At 42.0% G+C, this 23,904-nt stretch overlaps 1 protein-coding gene across 1 annotated transcript in view; it reads left to right on the plus strand.

Annotated features, from left to right (window-relative positions):
* The window catches only part of LOC140189991 (histone H2A type 2-B-like), a 647,138-nt gene that overhangs the window by 474,346 nt on the left and 148,888 nt on the right, over window positions 1-23,904 (plus strand). The window contains exon 3 of the mRNA XM_072246375.1: window positions 18,662-18,671. Within this exon, the coding sequence (XP_072102476.1) occupies window positions 18,662-18,671 (10 nt within the window). The remainder of the gene's footprint in view (window positions 1-18,661; window positions 18,672-23,904) is intronic.

Consider the following 23,904-nt stretch of genomic DNA (forward strand, 5'->3'; position numbering starts at 1 on the left):
TAATGATGGTTTAAACAGATGCATGAAAGACCGTAAGACCATACAAAATACAAGCAAAATTAGACCATTTGGCCTATCCAGTCTGCTCCGCATTTATTAATACCTGATCTTCTTTTCCCTCCTCAAATCCACTCCCTGGCCTTCGCCCCGTAATCTGTGATGCCGTGTCCAATCAAGAACCTATCAAGCTCTGTCTTAAATCTACCCAACAACCCGGCCTGCACAGCTGCCTCTGGTAATAATTTCCACAAATATACCACCCTCTGGCTAAAGAAATTTCTCCGCATCTGTTTTAAATGTACTCCCCTCTCTCCTGAGGTGTGCCCTCCTGTTCTAGATTGCCCCACCACTGAAAACATTCTTTCCACATCTACCATGCCCGGGACTTTCAACATTCAAAAGGCTTCAACGGGATCGCCCTTCATCCTTCTTAACTCTATAGAGTACAGACCCAGAGCGATCAAACATTGCTCGTATGATAACCCTTTTGTTTCCAGAATCATCCTGATGAACTTCCTCTAAGCCCTCTCCAATGTCAGCATTTTCTTAGATGAGAAGCCCAAAACTGTTCAGAATACTCAAGGTGAGACCTCTGCATTACACCCTTGTTCTTGTATTCCAGAAGTCTTGAAATGAATGCCAACATTGTATCTGTCCAGCACCGACTCTACCTGGAAGTTATCTTTAAGGTTGTTCTGCACAAGGACTCCAAAATCCCTTTGATTCTCAGATTTTTGGATTTTCTCCCCATGTAGAAAATTGTCTGCATATTTATTTCTTCTACCAATGTGCATGATCATGCATTTTCTAACATTGTATTTCATTTGCCTCTTTCTTGCCCATTATTCTCTTCTGTCTGAGTCCTTCTACAGCCTATATGTTTCTTCAACAATACTTGTCCCTCGGACAAAGTTCTTACCACCTGCAAACCTGACAAAAAGCCATCTATTCAATCATCTAATTGATTCATATATAGAACATAAAAAGAGGCGGTCACAACACCGACTCCTGCGGGCACCACTAGTCACTGCAGCCAACCAGAAAATGATTGTTTTCATTTCTACTCACTGCCCCTTACCGATCAGACACCGCTCTAATCATGCCCGTAATGTTCCTACTCCATGGGGTCTTAAATTGATAAGAAGCCTTATGTGTTGCACCTTGTCAAAGGCCTTCTGTAAGTCCAAATGTACAACATCCATTTATCTATCCTATTTGTAATCTCCTCAACGAATTCTAACAGATTCGTCAGGCAAAATTTTCCCTTAAGGAAACAATACTGACTTTGTCCTATCTTGTCCGGTATCACCAAGTACTCCTTAACCTCATCTTTAACTATTCACTCTAACACCTGTCCTCCAACTGAGATCAGGCTAGCTGGTCTATAATTTCCTTTCTTCTGCCTTCCTCCTTTCTTAAATAGTGGGGAGCGAATTCCAATTTTCTATCCTCCGGCACAATACTATGATTTTGGAAAAATCATTACCAATGACTCCGCCATCTCTACCCCTCCCTCATCAGAACACTCGGGTGCAGTTCAATTGGCTCAGGTGACTTAAGTACCCCTAGATTCTTAAGCTTTTTGAGCCCCTTATCGCTTGTAACAGTAACTGCATTCACTTCTGTTCCCTCACACCTTTCAACATCTGGCACACTGTTAGTGTCTTCAACAGTAAAGACTAATGCTAAATACTCATTTATTTCAGCTGCCATCTCCCTGTCCCTATTTTCTCGCGGTCGTATATCCACTCTCAGCTATGTTTTGTTTTGCTTACTTGAAAAAGCTTTTATTGTCTGCTTGGATACTTCGTGCTGCTTACTTTCATATTTCATATTTCTCCTTTTTTTCACCAATGACTATCTTAGTTACTCTCTGTGGGTTCTCAAAAGCATCCCAATTCTTTACCTTCCCACGAATTCTTGCTTGGTTATATGTCCTCTCCTTTGCTTTTACATTATCGTTGACTTCCCATGTCAGCCACTGTTGTACTATTTTGCCATTTGAGTATTTCTTTGCTATACTGCACCTTCCTCGTTTTTTTCGCAGAACTTCTCTTCCTGGCTGCTTTGCTATCGCCCCTGCCAGCAACTCATTCCAACTTACTTTGGTCAACTCCTTTTTCATACCACTTTACTGCAATGATATACTGTTACGTTAGACTTTACTTTTCCCTCTTGATCTCATGTTGAACTCAATCATATTGTGATCACTGTCTCCTCAGTGTTCTTTTATCTTCTGCTCCCTAATCACCTTCGGTTCAGTACATAACGCCCAATCCAGTACAGCTGTTCCCCTGAATCAAACTGTACCTTAACCTTTCCGGAAACCTGCACAAGTACTGGCTAGTCCCATTGCGCCTTAAATATTTGGAAGTTTCTCTACGCCTAGTAAACAAGCTACCCTTTTATTTCTTCAACTAAAGCGCATCACCGTCCATTTCTCAACACTGTATTCTATCTGCCATTTTTGTCCAATACGCAATAGCCGATAAATAAATGTACATTGCTTCAAGTTCCCCGTCACACTCCTGCACTCAATGGAATACAAACCCAGTCAGATTCAGTGTCTGGTCATCAATGATATTTTCCCTGCAAGAAACATCCGCTTGAATATTCTTTGCATTATCTGTTTGCATTGAGAGCTCCAGTCACACCTTCTGCTCTGTGGAAACATCGTTACTTAGATCCCTGACACAACGGTTCTTTATCTATTCCTCATATTACCTTTGGGTAGATGCCAACTTGATGGGATTAGCATTAACTTGTCAAACCTCCTGCAATTTATCCACTCTTTTCTCTCCATTTGCACACCTTTTTCTGATTCCCTCTTACCCTTTCCCTTCTCCTCACCAACGTATTAATTTCTATTGTTGCACCTTCGATTTGCAATTCTTATATAGTCAATATTCCTCTTCTATAAGATTCCTTCTTGTTAAGCCTTTTTTCTCTTTTCCATCTATCGCCTTCCAGCTTCTCAATCCATCTACCTTTCCCATTCAGCTGTTATCTGCCTGATCACGTATCACCTATCACCGTTCAGCTTCTACTCCTACCGCTCCATCTACATCCCTGTTCCACTACCTTGTTTATTCATTTCCAATACTGATTACTGGTCTCGGCCTGAAGCAGCGATGCCTTCATTCCTCTCCATAGTAGATGTTGCTTCTACTGCTGAGTTTGATCTTAATTTTGTTAGGGGGCGGGGCGTCTGGATTTACAGCATCTGCTAAATATTTTCTTTTTCAATCGAAGGTGAATCTTCTCCATAAAGGCCGCCAGACTGCTGAGTTCCTCACTACTTTTTATGTGTGTGTGTGTGTTGCGCTTCTTTGTAGAATTTGTTTTTTAATTCAACATTATAGTCGGTACAGGAAATTTCCATTCTTCCCCTGTAAGTACATAGGTGGTGTATGCTTCTAAGTATTAAGAAATCGACCTCTGGTTTATGGGTCCAGTACGCTTCAGCTGCGCCACTCTACTACATGGTGAGTATTGCATAATGTTACACTGTTCTAAACGATGCGTTTTCCTTTTGTTCTTTTTACTTGTCATTTACGTTCCCGGCATTTTCTTTTCTTTTCCGATCTCCCTATCTTTCCCAGCGTCCTTTGCCCCTCTTACACTTTTTTTATATTACGCTATACGCTCCTTATTTTTCCCTCAATTTCTGCCCCCCATCCAATTAATCAGCTGTGCTCCGACCTAGTCGAGTGCCTCTTCCACGACATATCGGCAAATAATATGCTGTACATTTTTGTTCGATCTTGCAATCGGTGCCCCCGGAAAGTTATTGCTTGTAATATGGGTGATGACCAGAAACCAGCTGAGAGTCGCCTTTTATCAGGTCGCAATGCTATTTATAGGCTGCCTGAGACTGAGGCATAACATCTGTGTGCAATATCAGTGCTAATCGCTGTTAGATGTCGAATTCCGAATTCTGTTCAGCTCGGAACTATAATCTGGTTTGGGTACCTCAGTCTGTGATAATTCGAAGCTCAGATCATTTTTGCCCGAACTATTCAACATACACTGTCACAGGATTGGTTTGCCAGGAACTGAACCCGTTACTCACTCAGGCGAAGTGTACGCTCTCAGCACTGAGTTAAGACCCCAACACTGCTCAGAATCTCCAAAGGTAAACGCCCTCGCGTCTTTCTCCTGATGAGTACAACTATAGAGTTTGAAGCAGAGAATGAGAAGCAGGCGCAGACCATTCGATCTCTCCTGCTTCATCTATCAATGCGCTTCTGATTGACCAACTGATTTTAATTCCCAGTCCTGCCCTCTCCACGCACCCTGCGATAAGCTTAGAACATAGAATAGTACAGTATAGTACAGGCCCTTCGGCCGACAACATTGTGCCGACCCTCAAACCCGGCCTCCCATATAAGCCCCCAAATTAAATTCCTCCATATCCCTGCCCAGTAGTTTCTTACACTTCACTAATGTATCTGCCTCCACCACTGACTCAGGTAGTGCATTTCACGCACAACCACTCTCTGAGTAAAGTACGTTCCTCTAATATCCCCCTTGAACTTCCCACCCCTTACATTAAAGCCACGACCTCTTGTATTGAGCAGTGGTGCCCTGGGGAAGAGGTGCTGGCTATCCACTCTATCTATTCCTCTTATTATCTTGTACACCTCTATCGTGTCCCCTCTCATCCTCTTTCTCTCCAAAGAGTAAAGCCCTAGCTCTCTTAATCTCTGATCATAATGCATACTCTCTAAAACAGGCAGCATCCTGGTAAATCTTCTCTGTACCCTTTCTAATGCTTCCACATCCTTCCTATAGTGAGGCGACCAGAACTGGACACAGTGCTCCAAGTATGGCCTAACCAGAGTTTTATAGATCTGCATCATTACATCGCGACTCTTAAACTCTATCCGTCGACTTATGAAAGCTAACACCCCATAAACTTGCTTAACTATCCTATCCACCTGTGAGGCAACTTTCAGGAATCTGTGGACATGTACCCTCAGATCCCTCTGCTCCTCCACGCTACCAAGTATCCACCCATTTACTTTGTACTCTGCCTTGGACTTTGTCCTTCCAAAGTGTACCACCTCACACTTCTCCGGGTTGAACTCCATCTGCCACTTCTCAGCCCACTTCTGCATCCTATCAATGTCTCTCTGCAATCTTTGACAATCCTCTACACTATCTACAACATCACCAACCTTTGTACAGTCTGCAATCTTGCCAACCTACACTTCTACCACCACATCCAGGTCGTTAATAAAAATCACGAAAAGTAAAGGTCCCAGAACAGATCCTCGTGGGACACCGCTAGTCACAATCTTCTAATCTGAATATACTCCCTCCACCACGACCCTCTGCCTTCTGGAGGCAAGCCAATTCTGAATCCACCTGGCCAAACTTCCCTGCATCCCATGCCTTCTGACTTTCTGAATAAGCCTACCGTGTGGAAACTTGTCAAATGCCTTACTAAAATCCATATAGATCACATCCACTGCACTACCCTCATCTATATGCCTGGTCACCTCCTCAAAGAACTCTATCAGGCTTGTTAGACAGGATTTGCCCTTCACAAAGCCATGCTGACTGTCCCTGACCAGACCATGATTCTCTAAATGCCCATAAATTCTATCTCTAATAATCTTTTCTAACAGCTTTCCCACCACAGACGTAAGGCTCGCTGGTCTATAATTACCCGGACTATGCCCACTACCTTTTTTGAACAAGGGGACAAAATTCGCCTCCCTCCAATCCTCCGGTACCATTCCCATGGACAACGAGGACATAAAGATCCTAGCCAGAGGCTCAGCAATCTCTTGCCTCGCCTCGTGGAGCAGCCTGGGGAATATTCCGTCAGGCCCCGGAGATTTACCCGTCCTAATATATTTTAACAAATCCAACACCTCCTCTCTCTTAATATCAACATGCTCCAGAACATCAATCTCACTCATATTGTCCTCACCATCATCAATTTCCCTCTCATTGGTGAATACGGAAGAGAAGTATTCATTGAGGACCTCGCTCACTTCCACAGCCTCCAGGAACATCTTCCCACCTTTGTCTCTAATCTGTCCTACCTTCACTCCTCTCAATCTTTATTTCTTCACATAATTGAAGAATGCCTTGGGGTTTTCCTTTACTCTACTCGCCAAGGCCTTTTCATGCCCCCTTCTTGCTCTTCTCAGCCTCTTCTTAAGCTCCTTTCTTGCTTCCCTATATTCCTCAATAGACCCATCTGATCCTTGCTTCCTAAATCTCATGTATGCTGCCTTCTTCCACCTGACTAGATTTTCCACTTCACTTGTCACCCATGGTTCCTTCACTCTACCATTCTTTATCTTCCTCACCGTGACAAATTTATCCTTAACATCCTGCAAGAGATCTCTAAACATCGACCACATGTCCATAGTACATTTCCCTGCAAAAACATCACCCCAATTCACATCCGCAAGTTCTAGCCTTATAGCCTCATAATTTGCCCTTCCCCAATTAAAAACTTTCCCGTCTTCTCTGATTCTATCCTTTTCCATGATAATGCTAAATGCCAGGGAGCGGTGGTCACTGTACCCCAGATGCTCATCCACTGAGAGATCTGTGTCCTGACCCGGTTCATTACCTAGTACTAGATCTAGTATGGCATTACCCCTAGTCGGCCTGTCCACATACTGTGACAGGAATCCCTCCTGGACACACTTAACAAACTCTGCCCCATCTAAATCCTTGGAACTGATCAGGTGCCAATCAATATTAGGGAAGTTGAAGTCACCCATAATAACAGCTCTGTTATTTCTGTTAAGTTTTGTGGGATGAAATCACTTGAACTGAAACTATATGATCACAGTCCATCCACCATCTCCCTCCCGCACTCACAAAAAAAAAGGTTAATGAAACTTGGTATTGGACTAAATTGATTATTTGCAATGATGTTGCCGCCCGATCCGTTTGTGTCTAGATCTGTCAGTTTCCTTATCAAATGTGTTCGGGAGCTCATACGTGAACGTGAGTGAGAAGTGGTCGGTGCTGTACGGTGATACACACATCGTTGAGCATGGCTTGTGCAATTTGGATTTCAAGTGGCTGATGTTATAAGAATAAAAAGTCAAAACGACAGAAATAGTGAGCAGATGGTACCGCATCGTTACTGAGAAACGTCCAGTTAACCTATAGGTCGCTGACCTGTCAGAGAATGTGCCAGCACCTCTGGATCACACAGACAAGGGATGGGAAAATGTTACCAGAGCTGAAAGTCATCTTAACCATGAGACCATAACGACATAACAGTAAATTAGGCCATTCGGCCTAATCATCACGGGTTATCCCCTTCCCTCGCAACCCAATTCTTCTGCAGTCTACCTGAAAAATTACACGTAATAAATCTCCCTCTGTTCTGAGGCTGTGCCCTCTGGTCCATGACTCCTCCACCATAGGAAAGATCTTCTCCACATCCTGCCTTTCTAGTTCCTCCAACATTAGATAGGTTTCAATGAGATCACCGCATGCCGCCACCCCTTCACTCTTCTATATTCCAGTGTCTAAAGACCCAGAAATATCTATTGCTCCTCATACGATACGTCTTCCATTCCTGATATCATTCTCGTTCAACTCCACTGAACCTTCGCTAACGTCAGCACGTACTTTCGTAAATAAGGGGACTAACTCTGCCCTGTGAGACCTCGCCGCTGCCTTGTAAACCCTTAGCATTATATCGTTGCCTTAACCCGAGTTACCAACGTTTCAGCAGTTCCTCAATCGCCCACATTCCAGAGCACAGGAGGCGTGTGCTATGGTACCTTATACAGCGCTCACAGTAAATGCGGCTTTTGCGTAAAAACAAATAACTTTCAGGAGACCACAGTTTATTATACCGACAGAGCGGGATATTGTCCGTCTCCCACCTGCTTTTTACCCATTAATATACGGAGGCTTTTTCCACTGTTTACCCCCTTCGCTTCCCTTCCCTTCGCGAAATCGAAGTCCTGCGCGTTAATTTCCTGATTTATCTGAGTTCTCTAGCTATCACAAGAAACAACTTTCAAATAAACTGAAGAATAATTTATTAAAATAGAGAGATAGAGAGAAGATCGTCTTTGCTTTATTTTACAATTATCTTCTGGTGTGCATCAAGAAGTATTTTATTCTGTTTCTCAGTTCTTCTCTGAACTTTTTCTGTGTTCTTCCATAGAGACAAGTGTTGGTGGCGAGACTGAGAAATTGCAGCATGAAGCCAATCTGCTGATAGATGTACACTGGAAAATCCAAGTACTTGTTTGCGTAATTGTAATTTTGCGGTTGCCAGTTTAGCGTATGAACGGCTTTGGGCATCCACAATAGAAAGACGTTGGCAGACACAGCGAAGAGCAAAACAATTGACTTTCTCCTCTTCTCCACTTCCCGATCAGTTTTATTTCCACCATTACTTCGAAGTCTCCTGCGAAATCTATTTGCTGCTATGATATACCTGACCGTCAGAGCATTGTACAAGGAGATCAGTAGAATGGGTAATATAGACGTTACAAACGTACTACCGCGCTGATAGAGTTTCCAATATGGAGAAGTCCAGAATTCTGCTTTCCCAGTGCAGTACCACGGCAGACTGCCGATTACAGAGACAGGTTTATATACAAAATAAACCGGCATGTTTTTAAAAACGCTCGTTCCAAACACGGCGAAAATAATGAAAGCTGCTGTTCTCCGGCAGTAGAATTTTCGTTTGATATTCTGACAGCAAATCGCTACAAAACGATCAAAAGTGAATGCGACCGTAAACCAAATGGAGCAGTCCTTGGACACAATGTACAGTGCGTGTCTGAGAGAGCACACAGGAGTTAGAAACAGAAAGCTAACGGGAAAATACATGTTATTAATCCGATGCAAAATGACATCTGTAACAAGGACCCCTAGATCGGCTGTAGCCATGGCCACAAGGTAGAGTGTAATGCACGTTGAAGGACCGTACCTTCCTTGAGACAGAATCACAATCGCAAACAAATTAACTGCAGAAATAAAACAGAAATCACTGGTGTCTCCCCAAACTACGTATCAATGTGAAAAATTACTGCCCTCTAATCTCCTGAGAAAGTCCGGCCATGTCGCAAAACAGGTACGGACAATTTCTCTTTTCGTTGTTGCTTTACATTTTTGCGTGCAACCTAACTTACGGTAACCGTCGGGTGTACTTGATGAACTTAATAGTTAAGTGTTTGTCAGAGACTCCGATTCCGCCACCACCGACCCCCTCCCCCACGAAATCATATGTCTCCGAGGCCTCTCCCTGGGATGCGGTCTTTGGCCCTTCTGTTGGCGTTTTTGTAACTGTGGCTTCTTACGGGATCGGGCTGCGCGACCCTTCCCCCTTGGCAGCTGGCATTAGGACTATTCATGGAGGAGTTCCAAACACATGCAATGTGAAAGAAAACTCTTTGAAAATCATCCCAAATATCATTACATTCTTCTTACCTCCGTGACATTGCTTAGATTCGCCGCCACGTGAAAAAAAGATGCCAGCAATCTAGTAGTATATCTACGCCCTGGAAATTTCATATCTCTTTTTACATTCACAGTCAGCAAATTGAACAAAAAATCAGGAACTATTTCTTAGTAAGGAAGTCATCCAGTATAAGCTTGTTGGTGAACAGAAACTATGCTGTCTTAGCAGAATAACGTCTTCTTTATCGTGTAGTTACCAGTGCTGTAATACTGAGACGGGTAATTGTTAGTTCAGATGTATTTTTCTTGTTGTTGTTGTTTTCTGGCATGCACTATTTCTATCCAACTGGTCAATGAACGAGAAATATAAGTATTCCGGAGAAGGAAGAAAATAGTAACATTTTAATAGATTCAAAACAATATTACCTACCTACTAAGTTATCTTCTTATCAGATCATATTATCAGCCTGGTTCTGTGGGGTTATTCCAAACAATGCGACAGGGTCAACAAAATACATATTGAATGCCAATTGGTTATCATCAGAAAAGTTTACTAACCCTTGAAAAAAATAAGGCGATACCTGCTTAAAAGGTGCTGTCTGTTAAATTTAATATTACATGTGTTCTCACTAAATAATGTAACTTTCAACGCTGCAAAGTGAAACAAGTCGGAGTCCAATGAGGTGTAGCTGACACTTAACAGAAAAGGGTATAATGTGAAAGTCTTATTCAACCGATTGTAAAGAAAACGACACCTATGAACAAGATGAGGATTTTTCTAAGTAGAAGTATTGAGGTTGACGCTGAAACAATAGACATGAATTTATTTCCGAATTAACTGGAGTGAGAATATGCACATTCCTAAAACACCGCAAAGTAATGACAGTTCAAACAATTGAAAAGAAAGAACGAGGTGTTCAAGGTTTGAGATTGCATATTCTCGTTCTTCAATACCAGGGTGCAAAGGAAACAAAATGGGTGTTACTCTAGATTCAATGTAACATAGAAAAAACACAATAAGCCTAAAGAACGCAATAAATAAAACAATAAATATAATAAATATCAAAGCAGTCCGTTAAAATACAGTGTAAAGTAACTGTTCTATACAAGACCTAATTGTATAAACATAGAGCGACAGGGGTGTTTCATAAAAAGTGTAAAACAACAGATGGAATACAATAAAGAATAGCCGACAATGTTGTCGTGACGTGAAGAAAAATAAAAGTTACATTAAGATACTACGAACTGAAAATCGAGAACTAATGTAGCAACAGAAGACAAAAATTGAAGTGCAATGACATCCAGTGTTACAGAAATCTAAAATACAGTTGCAATTGTATATATTATTATAGTTCTAGATATAACACCCGAATTGTATAATTGACTAAAGAGACAGTTCAATAATTATTTGTACCGTATTATCTTGTTCACAGTATCGAAGCGTGGCAATTCAAAAATGTACTACGTTGAAAAAGACTGAGCACGATTTCGTTATCCATCTGAAATAATCTATGAGTATGTCATGTCTTACAGAAGATAACATTTCAAAACGGTTAATGAGACGTGAACTTGGAAAAAATATTGAAACAAAGATGTGAACGAGTACAAATAAATCGATGGTCTGAAATATGCGTATGACATTATCTAACAGCCGTTTATGTGGCATCACGATTAAAAGCACTAAAAAGGTTCAGTCGTACGAGGAAGTCAGACGATTGGTAAAAGAGGTCATGAAAGTCGTCAGGGGACAATAAACGATTGGCGAAATGAACTCGAAGGATTTTTTGGATCTGGTTCTGCTTACATTTATAGTTATGCACATGCAGGAAACTACGATTTGTTTCAAAAATTTGTTCTCTTTCGTTTTCCAAAGTTACCCTTCGAACATAGTGATCGCTGTTTTGCTGCACTCAGCGATACAATCTCAACAGTTTTATAATTCAGATAAAATCTTACAATCTTTCCCACACAGGTATAGATTTTAACTTTCTATTCAAAGAGCGAAATCTTGTAGACAAAAGAAGTTTTCATTGAACTAAATCATAGACGACGGGTAAACGAACGAGCTAATTCGTGTTTCTTGGTTCCTAGCATGCTGCATTTCTGTTATAAATTATCTATAATCTATAGATTATCTATTACTGCTCCAACAATTCCGGAGGCAAACAACGATTCAAGCATTGAAAAATTTCCTTTGATAATGAAGAAAATAACAGGTTTTAAATTTGTCCATGTTAATTTGAATATGTCACGGCCATGTTCGCAATATTTGTAAGTTCAGTCCTCTGTTACCCACCTCAACGATCAGTTAAATTCAGACAGAAATTTGAAACAAACTAGAGTACTAAATTAACCTCGTATTACGGTGCCCTCCTGCATAGCATGAAGTGAGAGGGAATCTTCTCGACTTGGTTTCAGTTGGCATTTCGCGTACCTCCTTGACCGAGATGGCATATCAGGATTTTTTTTCATCGAAGCAGGATGATCCCCGCAAATTTCTAACATAATGCTGAAAATATAACGCAATCTTAAAATTTAAAAAAATGAGTCGAGAGCAATGCTAGTTTAACGCGTGGACTGCATTCTACCTAATGAGGATATATGATAAACGTCTGTCGCGGGAGATTAACATAATAACTGTTTGGACAGATGAATCTGCTGAATATAACAACACATTGATATGGCCATGTTGACAAAAAAAGCTAACTAAAAAACCGAAAGCAAAACTATGGTGTGAGACACCAACAGAAGAGTGAAACACAGATCATAATGTTCATGCCAATGCTGAACCTTACCCGGGATACCAATGATGGCAAGAATAGGGTAGTAAGCGCGTTCTATCAGATATATCACTGGATATTCCATTTCATGCAGCAATCTCAAATGCAGCCGACTGTGGGAAGAAGATGCTGACTGAATGAATATGCAGAACATTTCGATAACAGCCCATAAGTTATAGTGGTACAATCCCTCCGGGAAATAATTGCGGCGCAGGCAAATCCCGGGGAATATGCTCACACGGATTAATTGACCCGTTTCTACACTAAGCAAGATAGGTTTAAAATTGCATCTTTCCGACAGATGTTATAGTTGTCCCAGTAGTGTACAGACCGTGACGGGCAACTGAGCGATCATTATATTGAATTGTGCATTGAAGAATTTTAACTACAAAATAATTATTTTGTTCTGAAATATAAACGCTGTCACCTCGAAGGAAATGAACCTTGTAAGAGCATGTCTCGCATTCAGGTTGCCAGCCGTGTGCTTTCAAAATGAATATATGGTAACACTTTGCGGAGAAGTATACAGATTTGAGGACGTTGAAGCAATGCTATTACCACGAAGGAGGGTCGGGGTGTCACGGGAGCTTAGCGGTTAGCGTAAGAGTATTACAGCTGGTGATGTCGGAGTTCGGAGATGAATCCTGGTTCTTCTGTAAGCAATCTGCACATCCGTCCTGTGGAATGCGGGAGTTTTCCCCTAATATTCTGTTTTCTCAAGCAGTCCAATGACCCGAAGGAGGGGGTTAATTGGTCGTTGTAAACCGTCCCATATTTAGGTTAGGTTTCATTCGGGGTGGTCGGAAGGTCCTTCTCCGTGCTGTGTCACTAAAGGCGTCCTTTTAGAGGCGAGGAGTTTCTTTAGCCATTGTTCGTTGCCACAAGCAGTTGTGGACGCCAAGTCAACTGGTATATTTAAGGCAGAGGCTAATAGATACTTGATTAGCCGGTGCATGAACACTTATGTGGAGAAGGCAGGAGATTGGGCCTGAGAGGGAAAATGGATCAGCCAAAACTGAAATGGCGGGCCAGACTCTGTAGGCAAAGTGGCCCAATTCTCCTCCTATATGTTATGTCTAAATACAATAAAATTAACAATACTAGGCCAAATTAGTTCGGAGAACTTATCTTAGAAGTTTGAACAGATTCAACATGTCATCCTAACCTTGGACAAACTTCAACAGATAAACAGTGAAGAATATCAGTACCGGTTGCCCCGCGGCCTGCTACGGAAACACCGATGCCAGAAAGCGGAAAACCCGACAAAACTAGGGGATATGACACAGTCTCTCTGAGGAATATCCCTTACCGCCATAGAGCACATCAGCAGGGAGCACTGCCACAGGAAACTAGAACCCAACATCCAGGTCCTCCTCCCTCCTGGTTGTACTGTCTTCTCACTGCTACCATCGGCGAAGAGGAAAAGCAGCTTTAAGTTTTGCAGTAGCCAGGTTTCAATGTAGAATTTCATAACAACATTTGATTAAAAGTGCTTGACCTCAGCTATCATTGTGACAAATTTCAATGTTGAGGGATCACTGATGACAAAATACCACTAGATTGAATATACATGTTGTACTTTATATTGACCACTTTTCAGAAATGCTTATTTTAGGGTAGTGGTATAAAATGCAGGATAGTACTCCTAAAGCTACTACGGATCCAATGTTATCACATATCTTCTAACTGTAGAGTTGTATATCTTGCCAGAAATCACTATGAGCATTATTCCCCTCAGGTGGTCCGACCAACCCTACTGGCTCACGGACTAATTGTATCTATAGGAAGGGAAGGTGGGCAGAAGGGTTTTCGTGGCTATGCTGGTAAAAAGAAACAAATCTAATCCTTAAAACGACATACGATCGAAAGCTGTAGAGTTTTCGTGGGTAGAGTTAATGTAAAAATAAAGGTAAATTGCAAGGTAAAAATACCCAGCTGGTAGTTATGCATAGGCGTTCGAACTTAACCAGGATGTATGCCACATATTACAACGGGAGATAGAAAAGACCGGTCAAAAGGGCAATATTAGGATAGCTCTCCTAATGTATCCGCCCTCCGTTCCATGTCCATTCCGTATTCTGGCTCGCTTTTAATTTCTTTTGTTCTCCTCGCCTGTCTATCAACTTCTTCTTGTGCCCGTTCTCCTCCCACTTCTCAATTGGCCCATGCTCCTGTTCTGACAGATTACTTCTTATTCAGCCCTTTTCCTTTTCCAAAGATCCCCTCTCGGCTTCATCTTCCCTGCCCATCTCCTCCTAATGGTGCTCCTCCCCCTTCCCTTTCTTCATTGGTCTTCTACCCTCTCCTACCAGATCACTTCTTCACCAACCACTTTATCCCTTTCACCAATCAACGTCCGCGCTTTTCACATCACGCTCTCCACCTCGCGATTTTATCTATCCTCTGCCACCTTGTACTTGCTCCTCCCCTCCCCGCATCATCTTGCACTGACCTCATTTTCATTTCCAGTCCTGAAGAATGGCTGCGGACCGAACTGACATATGTTTACCCGTTTCTATAACTGCTGCCTTGCCTGCTGAGTTCATCCAGCATTTTTTATGTCTCACTTCATCTACCTCGGCCCATCCCCCTATTATCCCCCTCACCCGTTATCACCTATCACCTTCCACCTTGTACTCAGTCCGCTTTATTCACCTCGCTATTCTGGTATTTTACTCTTCTATTTCGAGTCCTGATGAAGTGTCTCGGTCAAGACAGTCGACTCCTTTATTCGTCTCCATGCTGTCTCACCCGCTGAGCCGGTCCTGAATTTTGTGGGGCGGGGTTCTGGATTTACAGTGTGTGTGCGCGCGCGCATTAGTACTGTCTTTAGAGTATCTTATCCTTCATTACCGTGTTGTCAGGAAAGTTCGATTCTTCCATGCAAAATCGATGAGTGATATTTATTTTGGAAGCAGAGAATGGTTTCGATCTATCGACCTCTGGGTGATAGACCCAGCACGCTTCCGCTGCGCCACTCTGTTACGAGGTTAGCATTCTGTTAAATTACTCTGTATCGAATGCTACGTACTCCTTTCGGTATTTTTAATTATTATTTGTGTTCCGGGCATTTTTTTTTCTTCCTTCTCGGGCTCCCTTTCTTTCCCGACGTTCTCTTTCTCACTTACAATTTTATTTGTCTATATGCTCTTTGTTCTCACTCTCTGCCCCCTTCCGATGACTATGCTTGTGCTCACTATGCCCCATCACTGTCGGCTACCTGATTCACCGCGTATCAGCAAAGATTGTGATGTACTTTATTTGTTGAACCCTACAATCTGCGGCAATGCAAAGCTACTACCTGTAATACTGGACCCACTCGACCTACTGTCAGTGCCATGGTGATCTCTCTGCAGATGCAGAGATATCAGTCCCTCATCAGAGGGACTTCCTTTTCTGAAATTTTTCCCGTGAAACTCCATTCTACCCTCCCCAACGTCAGCACATATTTTTGCAAATGCGTGGCCAATCCTGCTCATAAAACTCCATATGAGGCCTCTCTGCTGCCTTACGAAGCCTCAGCATTATATCGTTGCTTTAATCCGAAATACCAACTTCTCAGCAGTTCTTCAATGGCCCACAATACAGTGCACAGGAGGTTTATGCTGTGTTACCTGATATAGTGCGCGCAGTGTATGCGGCTTTTACAGATAAACAGATGATGTTCAGCAGACCACAGTCCGTTATATCGAGAAGGCGGAATACTGTCATCTCCCACCTGTTTTTTTTTTAAATCCATTAATATCCGGACGCTTCTTTCACTATTTACTCCCTTCCATTCGCAAAAGCGAAGTCCTGTGCGTTAATTATCTGATTTATCTGAGTTTTCTGGCTACAGCCAGAAAATCCTGTCAAATAAAATAATGAACAATTAATAAAAACAGAGAGAAGATTGCCCGTTTATTTATTTTACAATTAATTTTCTGTTGAGATTCAGGAAGTATGTTATTCCATTTCGCAGTTCTTCTCTGAAATTCTTTTGTGTTATTCCATAGATACAAATATTACTGGAGAGACTGAGAAATTGCAGCATGAACCCGACCTGTTGATGGATGTACACTGGAATATCCAAGTACTTATTTGCGTAATTGTAATTTTGCAGTTGCCAGTTTAGCGTATGAACGGCTTTGGGCATCCACAATAGAAGGACGTTCGCAGACACAGCGAAGAGCAAAACAATCGCCTTTCTCCTCTTCTCCACCTCCTGATCAGTTTTATTTCCACCACTACTGCGAAGTCTCCTGCGAGCCCTATTTGCTGCTATAATATACCTGACCGTTAGAGCATTGAACAGAGAGATTAATACAATAGGTAATATAGTCGTTACAAACGTACTACCGCGCTGATAGAGTTTCCAGTATGGAGAAGTCCAGAATTCTGCTTTCTCAATGCAGTACCACGGCAGACTGCCGATTACAATGCCAGGTTTATATACAAAGTAAACCGGTATGTTTTTCAAAATACTCGCTCCGATCACGGCGAAAAGAATGAAAGCTGCTGTTCTCCGGCAGCAGAATTTTCGTTTGATATTCCGACAACATATCGCTACAAAACGATCAAAAGTGAACGCGACCGTAAACCAAATGGAGCAGTCTTTGGACACAATGTACAGTGCGTGTCTGACAGAGCACACAGGAGTTAGAAACAGAAAGCTAACGGGAAAATACATGTTATTAATCCGATGTAAAATGACATCTGTAACAAGGACCGCTAGATCGGCTGTCGCCATGGCCACAAGGTAGAATGTGATGCACGTTGAAGGCCCACATCTTCCACGAGACAGGATCGCAATCGCAAACAAATTAACTGCGGAAATCAAACAAGAAATTCGTTGATATCTCCCCCAACATTGTATCAATGTGAAAAATTGTTGCGTTCTAGTCCCATCAGGGAGTCCTGCCATGTCACAGAAACTGTATCGACAATCTCTCTTCTCATTGTCGTTTTATTTCTCAGTACAAATTACTTTTACCGCCGTTTTTCGGAGCACTTCATACACTTTTGAGTTAAGTGTGTTTCAGGGTTTCTGCCTCCCCAGGGATGATGTCTTTGGATCTTCTGGTGGCAGCTTTGTAACTCTGGCTTCTGAGGGGATGGGGTTGTGCAACCTTACCCCGTGGCAGCTGGCGTTAGGACTATCCATGAAGGAATTCCAAACACATGCAGTGTGAAACAATACTCACTGAACATCCAGCCAAATATCCTAACATTCCTCTTACCACCGTGATATTCCTTAGATTCGCTGCCATGTGAAAAAAAATATATGCTAGCCATCTACTATATCTACGTCCTGGAAATTTCAATTCACTCTTTACATTCGCACTGAGCGAATTGAATCGAAAACAATACAATTATTTATTAGAACTGAGGTCATCTAGTGTAGCCTTGTTGTTGAATATGAACTCTACTACTTTAGCCGAATAATGTCTTCTTGATGGCGTAGCTAGCGGTACTGTAATTCCGCGTCGGTTAATTAATATTTCATGATTTTTTTTCTTAATATGCACTACTTGTATCCAAACTGATAAATGAACGAGAAATATCAGCATTCCCACGAAGGAAAAAGCAATACTACCTTCCTTCTAAGTTATCTTACTATCAGATAGGCTGGTACTTTAGTTATTCTTAGCAATACGTTAGGTTCAACAGAAATAATTATTGAATGCCAACTGGTTCTCATCAGTAAACTTTAAAAAGTCTTAAAAGAATAACGTCGATAGGTGTTTTAATCGTTGCTTTCTGTGAAAGTTAATATTATTCCTTGTTCTGACTAAATAATGTAATTTTCAACGGTGCAAAATAAGGCAAAACGGAATCGAATACCGTGTGGCTGACAACGAATTATCAAGATTGGGAGTGTACAAAGTCCTGAAACAGCACACGCCAATCATATTTCAAAGAAAGGAAAGAACAAAAATGATTAAATATTCAAGATTTAAGATTGCATATTGTCCTCATTCAGTACAAAAGTGTGAAGGAAACAAAACGGTTATTACTCTGAATCCAAAGCAACGTAGAAACAAAATACAATAAGCCTAAAGAACGCAATAAATAAAACAATAAACATAGAAAATCTATTAAAATACAGCATACAAGTATGTGTTATTTTCAAGACTAACAGTATGCACATAGAGTGCCAGGGTTGTTTCAAAAGAGGTGTAAAACAACAGATGGATTTCAATAAAGAATAGCCGAAAATGTAGTTGGGACATGAAGAAATAAAATTTTCATTAAGATACTACAAAGCGAAAATCGAGAACTAATGTGGTAACAGAAGACATAAGTTTGAATGTAATGGCAACCGGTGATTACAGAGATGTGACACAGCGATATAATTGTATATCATTTGTATAGTTCTAGATATAATATCCGAATTGTATAATTGACAAAAGAGACAATTATAAATGTGTATAATGATTGAGACAGTTCAGTAACCATTTGAACTGTATTATCTTATTCACAATATCGAAGCGTAGAAAGTCAAAAGTGTAAAACGAGCTTCAGCAAAATATATTTACATATCTGAAATAACCTATGAGTATATCAAGAGTGGCGGAAAATGAAACTTCTCCACGGTTAATGAGGTGAACTTTAAACAAATTCTTGAAATAAAGATGTGAACGAGTAGAAATAAATCGATAGTACATGGGTATGGTAGTATACATCAGTCATTTATACGGAATCACGATCAAAAATACCTAAATTGTTCATTGGGACAAGGAACTGAGATGATTAGTAAACGAGTTCATGAAAGTTATCAGAGGCAATTAATGATGGGAAAATGAATTCGAAGGTTATTTTTTCATCAGGTCGCAGTTGCTCAGGTGTTCTGCTTATATTTACAATTATGAATATACAGGAAAAGTACAGTTTGTTTCACAGGTTATTATAACCTATTAAAAATCAATTATCTACAACTGTTCCAGTACTTCCGGTGATGAACAACGATTCAAGCATTGAAGATAATCTTTTGCTAAAGGAGGAATAGCAGACTTTAATTTTTCCAATGTTATTTTGAACAGGTCCGATCAGGTTCGTAATATTTGTAAGCAGAGTCCCCTACTGCATACATCTACGATCAGTTAAAATTAGACTGGAGTTTCGACTAACTCGGGTTCTAAATTAACCTTTTGTCACGCTACCCACTTGTATAGCATGAACTGGGGGGAATCTTCTTGACTTCGTTTCATTTGGGATTATACGTACCTCTTTGTCCGAGAAGGCATACTGTATTAGGATTTTTTTTTTTTTCAACGAATCCGGATGGTTCCCGTACATTTCTAAGATAATGCGGAAATTTGAAATAAGTCCATTATGCAGTATTATAAAGAAACATTTTAAGGTGTGATAAATGTTTGTTTTAACGCCTGGGCTGCATGTTTCCCGGTGGGGATATATAGTCGCCAAAGGTAAATATAATGATAGTTTGAACAGATGAATCTGCTGAATAAAACAACACATCGCGATGACCATGTCGACAAAACGTTAGAATGGAAAACTGAAAGCAAAACGATTGTGCGAGAAACTACAAGAGTGAAACATTCTTCACTCTTCAGTACCTTGAAGACTGAATGCAGAACCTTACCGGGGACACCGACGGTGGCAAGAATAGGGTAGTAGATGCGTTCTATCAGAAATATCACCGGATATTCCATTTCACGCTGCAATCGTTGATGCAAACTTTTCTAGGAAGAAGGTGCCGACTGAATGAATATGCTGAACATTTCGATACCCGTCATAGTTATAGTGGTACAATCCTTCTGGGAAATAATTGCGATGCGTACAAATCCCGGAGTGTATGTTCACTCGGGATTAATTGACCCATTTCTATACTAAACAAAATCTGTTTAAAATGGCATCCTCCCGATACTTGTTATAGTTGACCCAGTAGTGTACAGACCATGATGAGTAACTGATCGGTCATTATACTCAATTGTACATAGATGAAATGTAACTACAAAATAAATATTTTGTTCTAATATAAACATTGTCGCCTAGCAGTAACTGAACCTTGTATGTCTCGAATTTACATTGTCATCTGTGTGCTTTCTAGATGAATATATGGTAATTCTTCGCGGAAGTATGCAATGCTACTACCACGAAGGCGGGAAAAGTGTCACTGTAGCTTAGTGGTTACCGTAACGTTATTACAGTAGGTGCCATCGGAATTCAGAGATTAATCGCGGTTTCATCTGTAAGGAATATGTACCTCCTTCCCATGGAATATGTGTTTTTCTCCAAGTATTCTGGTTTCTCTGGCAGTCCAAAGACCCTACGGAGAAAGGTAAATAGTCATTAGCAATTGTCCCGTGTTTAGGCTCGGTTTCAATCAGGGTTACCAGAAGGACGGACATACATACATACATATCCAATTAATAATATTGGGTCACATCAGCTGGAAGAACCTATCTTGGAAGTTTGAACAGACTCAGCATGTCATCTGAAACTTGGACAAACTACAATAGATGCACAGTGAAGAGTATCCCCATTGGTTACACCACGGCCTGCTGTGGAATCACTAATCCCGCAAAACGAAAATCCCTACTAAAGTGGTGTATACAACCCAGTCTATCTCAGAAACATCCCTCCGCACCAGTGAGCACAACTACAAGGAGCGCTGCCACAGAAAAGTAGTATCCAACATCCAGCTCCCCCGCCATCCAGGCCATTCTGTCTTTTCGCTGCTGTCATAGGCAAGGAGAAACAGTTTTGAGTCCCACAGTGCCGGTTTGAGGAGCCGTCATTATCCTGTAACCAACAGGGTTCAGAAGAACGTGGAGAACGTCACTCACCTCGATGAACTTAGTCCACAACCTGTGCCCAATCACATCAGTGGTATGGACATTCGGAGAAACGGCTTTGAAAAGGGATGGTTGAGGATTTTCGGCATTTGTCTTGTGACCCAGTCACATCACGATTTATTAACAAGGGGAAATAAAAATAAGACAGGCTCAAGTGGAACGACCATTATTGGAGTGTTCTGGCATTAGAGTGTGGAGGGTTTGGCTCATCAGGCTTCGGCGAGAAAACACCTGGACATTGCAAGTTTCTCGTAAGCTTCTTTGTTATTCATTCTTCGTCTGTTGTTACATAGGTAGATCAATCTAAATGGCTCTAAGCGCTGCGCTGTTTTCTTTCTGTGTGATGTGCGAAGTTCGTGAGAAGTCAGCTCTCACGGATAACCACATCTGCGTATTTCACTGAGCTACAGCTCCTCAAATAACACCTTAAGGAACTGGAGCTGGATCTCGATGCCCTTCGGATTATACAGGAAACTGAGGAGATGGTAGAGAGAAGCTACTGGGAGGTAGTCACCTCTACATTGCAGGAGGTAAGTAGATTAGTGACTGTCTGAGGAGGGGAAGGAAATAGCCAATACAGAACATCTCTTTGGCCGTTCCCCTCAATAACAGGCTTGGATACTGTTGAGGGGGCGACCTACCAGGGAAAAACTACAGTGACTGGGTCCCTGGCTATCACAAGGGGGTGCTGGGAACGGACCCAGATGCAAGATACAGACACTGAAGTACAAGGAACAGGACTTGAGTAGAGTAGGGACGTGACAGGATTCAGGCAAGGAGCAGGAACAAGAACGCAGAATTGGGCTAGGAAAGGGCGACCGGGGCAAGGAACCATGGACCAGGAGACAAGGCTTGGACTCCGAGCCCGAGAACCTGGGTCTTGCCTCGGGATTGGACCCCAGAACCAGGCAAGGACATGACATGACTTGAGGCTTGGGGTCTTGGGTCTTGAGCTTGGCATCCTCGAGGCTTGGGGTCTTGGGTCTTGGCTGCGGGATCATCGAGGTTAGGGTTCTTGGAGCTGAGACACAGACTGGGAAATAAACATCTACATAGAGCCGGGACTTATCCTTCAACAAGCCAGGACTCATCTTTAACACAACACTACCATGAGACAGGACAGAACATAGACATGGAGCCGGGATTTATCCTTCGACAAGCCAGGACTCATCTTTAACACAACACTACTATGACACAGGACAGGACATAGACATGGAGCCAGGACTTGTCCTACGACAAGCCGGGACTCAACTTCATCTCCACACCAAAGTGGGACAGGTCCACCTGTTGGGTAACGGCAGAACTGCCAGACTTACCCAACAGAGGCAAAGAAAAGACATGACTCCCCGCGGGGCAACGGCAAGATGGCTTGACTTACCCCACGGAGGCGAGGACAAGACATGACCCCCCGCGGGGCAACGGCAAGACAGCCTGACTCACCCCACAGAGGCAAGGACAAGACAAGACAAACACCTAAGAACAACGGACAGTTCCATCTCTGCTCCGGGTAGCTCCAAGTCTCAGTTCGGCCAGCAACCTCAGCTGCTACGGAAACAGCCAGATCCCTACCTCGCTAGCATCCACTCAGCTGGCCCGGGAAACAGCCGAATCCATACCGCAAAGACAGCTCTGACTACTGACAGCAAAGATCCATGAGGGGATGGTTCCCCAACGCAACCTAAAGATGGCAATCGGCTGCTCTAGCCTTCCACCAGCAGGTTGCTCCAAGGGGGACTGACAAGACAAACTAGCAGCCCACACTCAATCCCAAGGCTACTTATATTGCAAGCCCAAAGATGGGAATCAGGTGCCAATGATTAACTCAAACAAGGAACAGCTGGAAGACCCGGAGTCCTGAGTCCACGTACCGGATCGTGAACCGAAATGCGGACTTCACGGAACGGACCATGCCACTGGCACTGAGTCTAACTTTGTGTCTCAGAAGAGGGGAGACAATAACTGCAGTAGTGATACGGGATTCGATAATTAGAGGTGTAGACAGGATATTCTGTGGACACCACAGAGTTACCCGGATGGTACTTTGCCTCGTAGGTCAGGGATATCTCAGATCGGGTCCATTGCATTCTAAGGTGGGGGAGGATGAGTATTCCCCCGCCCCCAACCAACACTCTAGTTACATGTTGGCACAATGGCGTAAGTCGGAAAACGAAAAGTTCCTAACGAGAGAATTTAAGAAGGTAGGTGGTAAGCTGAGAATCAAGATTTCCTCGGTAAAGAACTTTTGATTGCTGTCTATGCAATCAAAAGGTGACGGAGGTATGTGTTAGGGAGCACTTCGGGTCCAGTGATCACAATGCCATTAGTTTTAATATAATTATGGAAAAGGATAGGATTGGACGCAGGGTTAAGATTTTTGATTGGAGAAAGGCTAACTTTGAGGAGATGCGAAAGGATTTAGAAGGAGTGGATTGGGACAATTTGTTTTGTGGGAAGGATGTAATAGAGAACTGGAGGTTATTCAAAGGTGAAATTTTGAGGGTACAGAAACTTTATGTTCCTATTAGTTTGAAAGGAAAGGTTAAAAGTTTGAGAAAGCCATGGTTTTCAAGGCATATTGGAAACTTGGTTCGGAAAAAGACAGAGATCTACAATAAATATAGGAAGCATGGAGTAAATGAGGTGCTCGAGGAATATAAAGAATGTAAAAAGAATCTTAAGAAAGAGATTAGAAAAGTTAAAAGAAATATGAGGTTGCTTTGGCAAGTAAGGTAAAAATAAATCCATAGGGTTTCTACAGTTATATTAATAGCAAAAGGATAGTGAGGGATAAAATTGGTCCCTTACAGAATCAGAGTGGACAACTATGTGCGGAACCAAAAGAGATGGGGGAGATTTTGAACAATTTCTTTTCTTCAGTATTCACTAAGGAGAAGGATATTGAATTGTGTAACGTAAGG

Source organism: Mobula birostris, chromosome 29, assembly GCF_030028105.1.
Source record: "Mobula birostris isolate sMobBir1 chromosome 29, sMobBir1.hap1, whole genome shotgun sequence".
Taxonomy (NCBI): Eukaryota; Metazoa; Chordata; class Chondrichthyes; order Myliobatiformes; family Myliobatidae; genus Mobula; species Mobula birostris.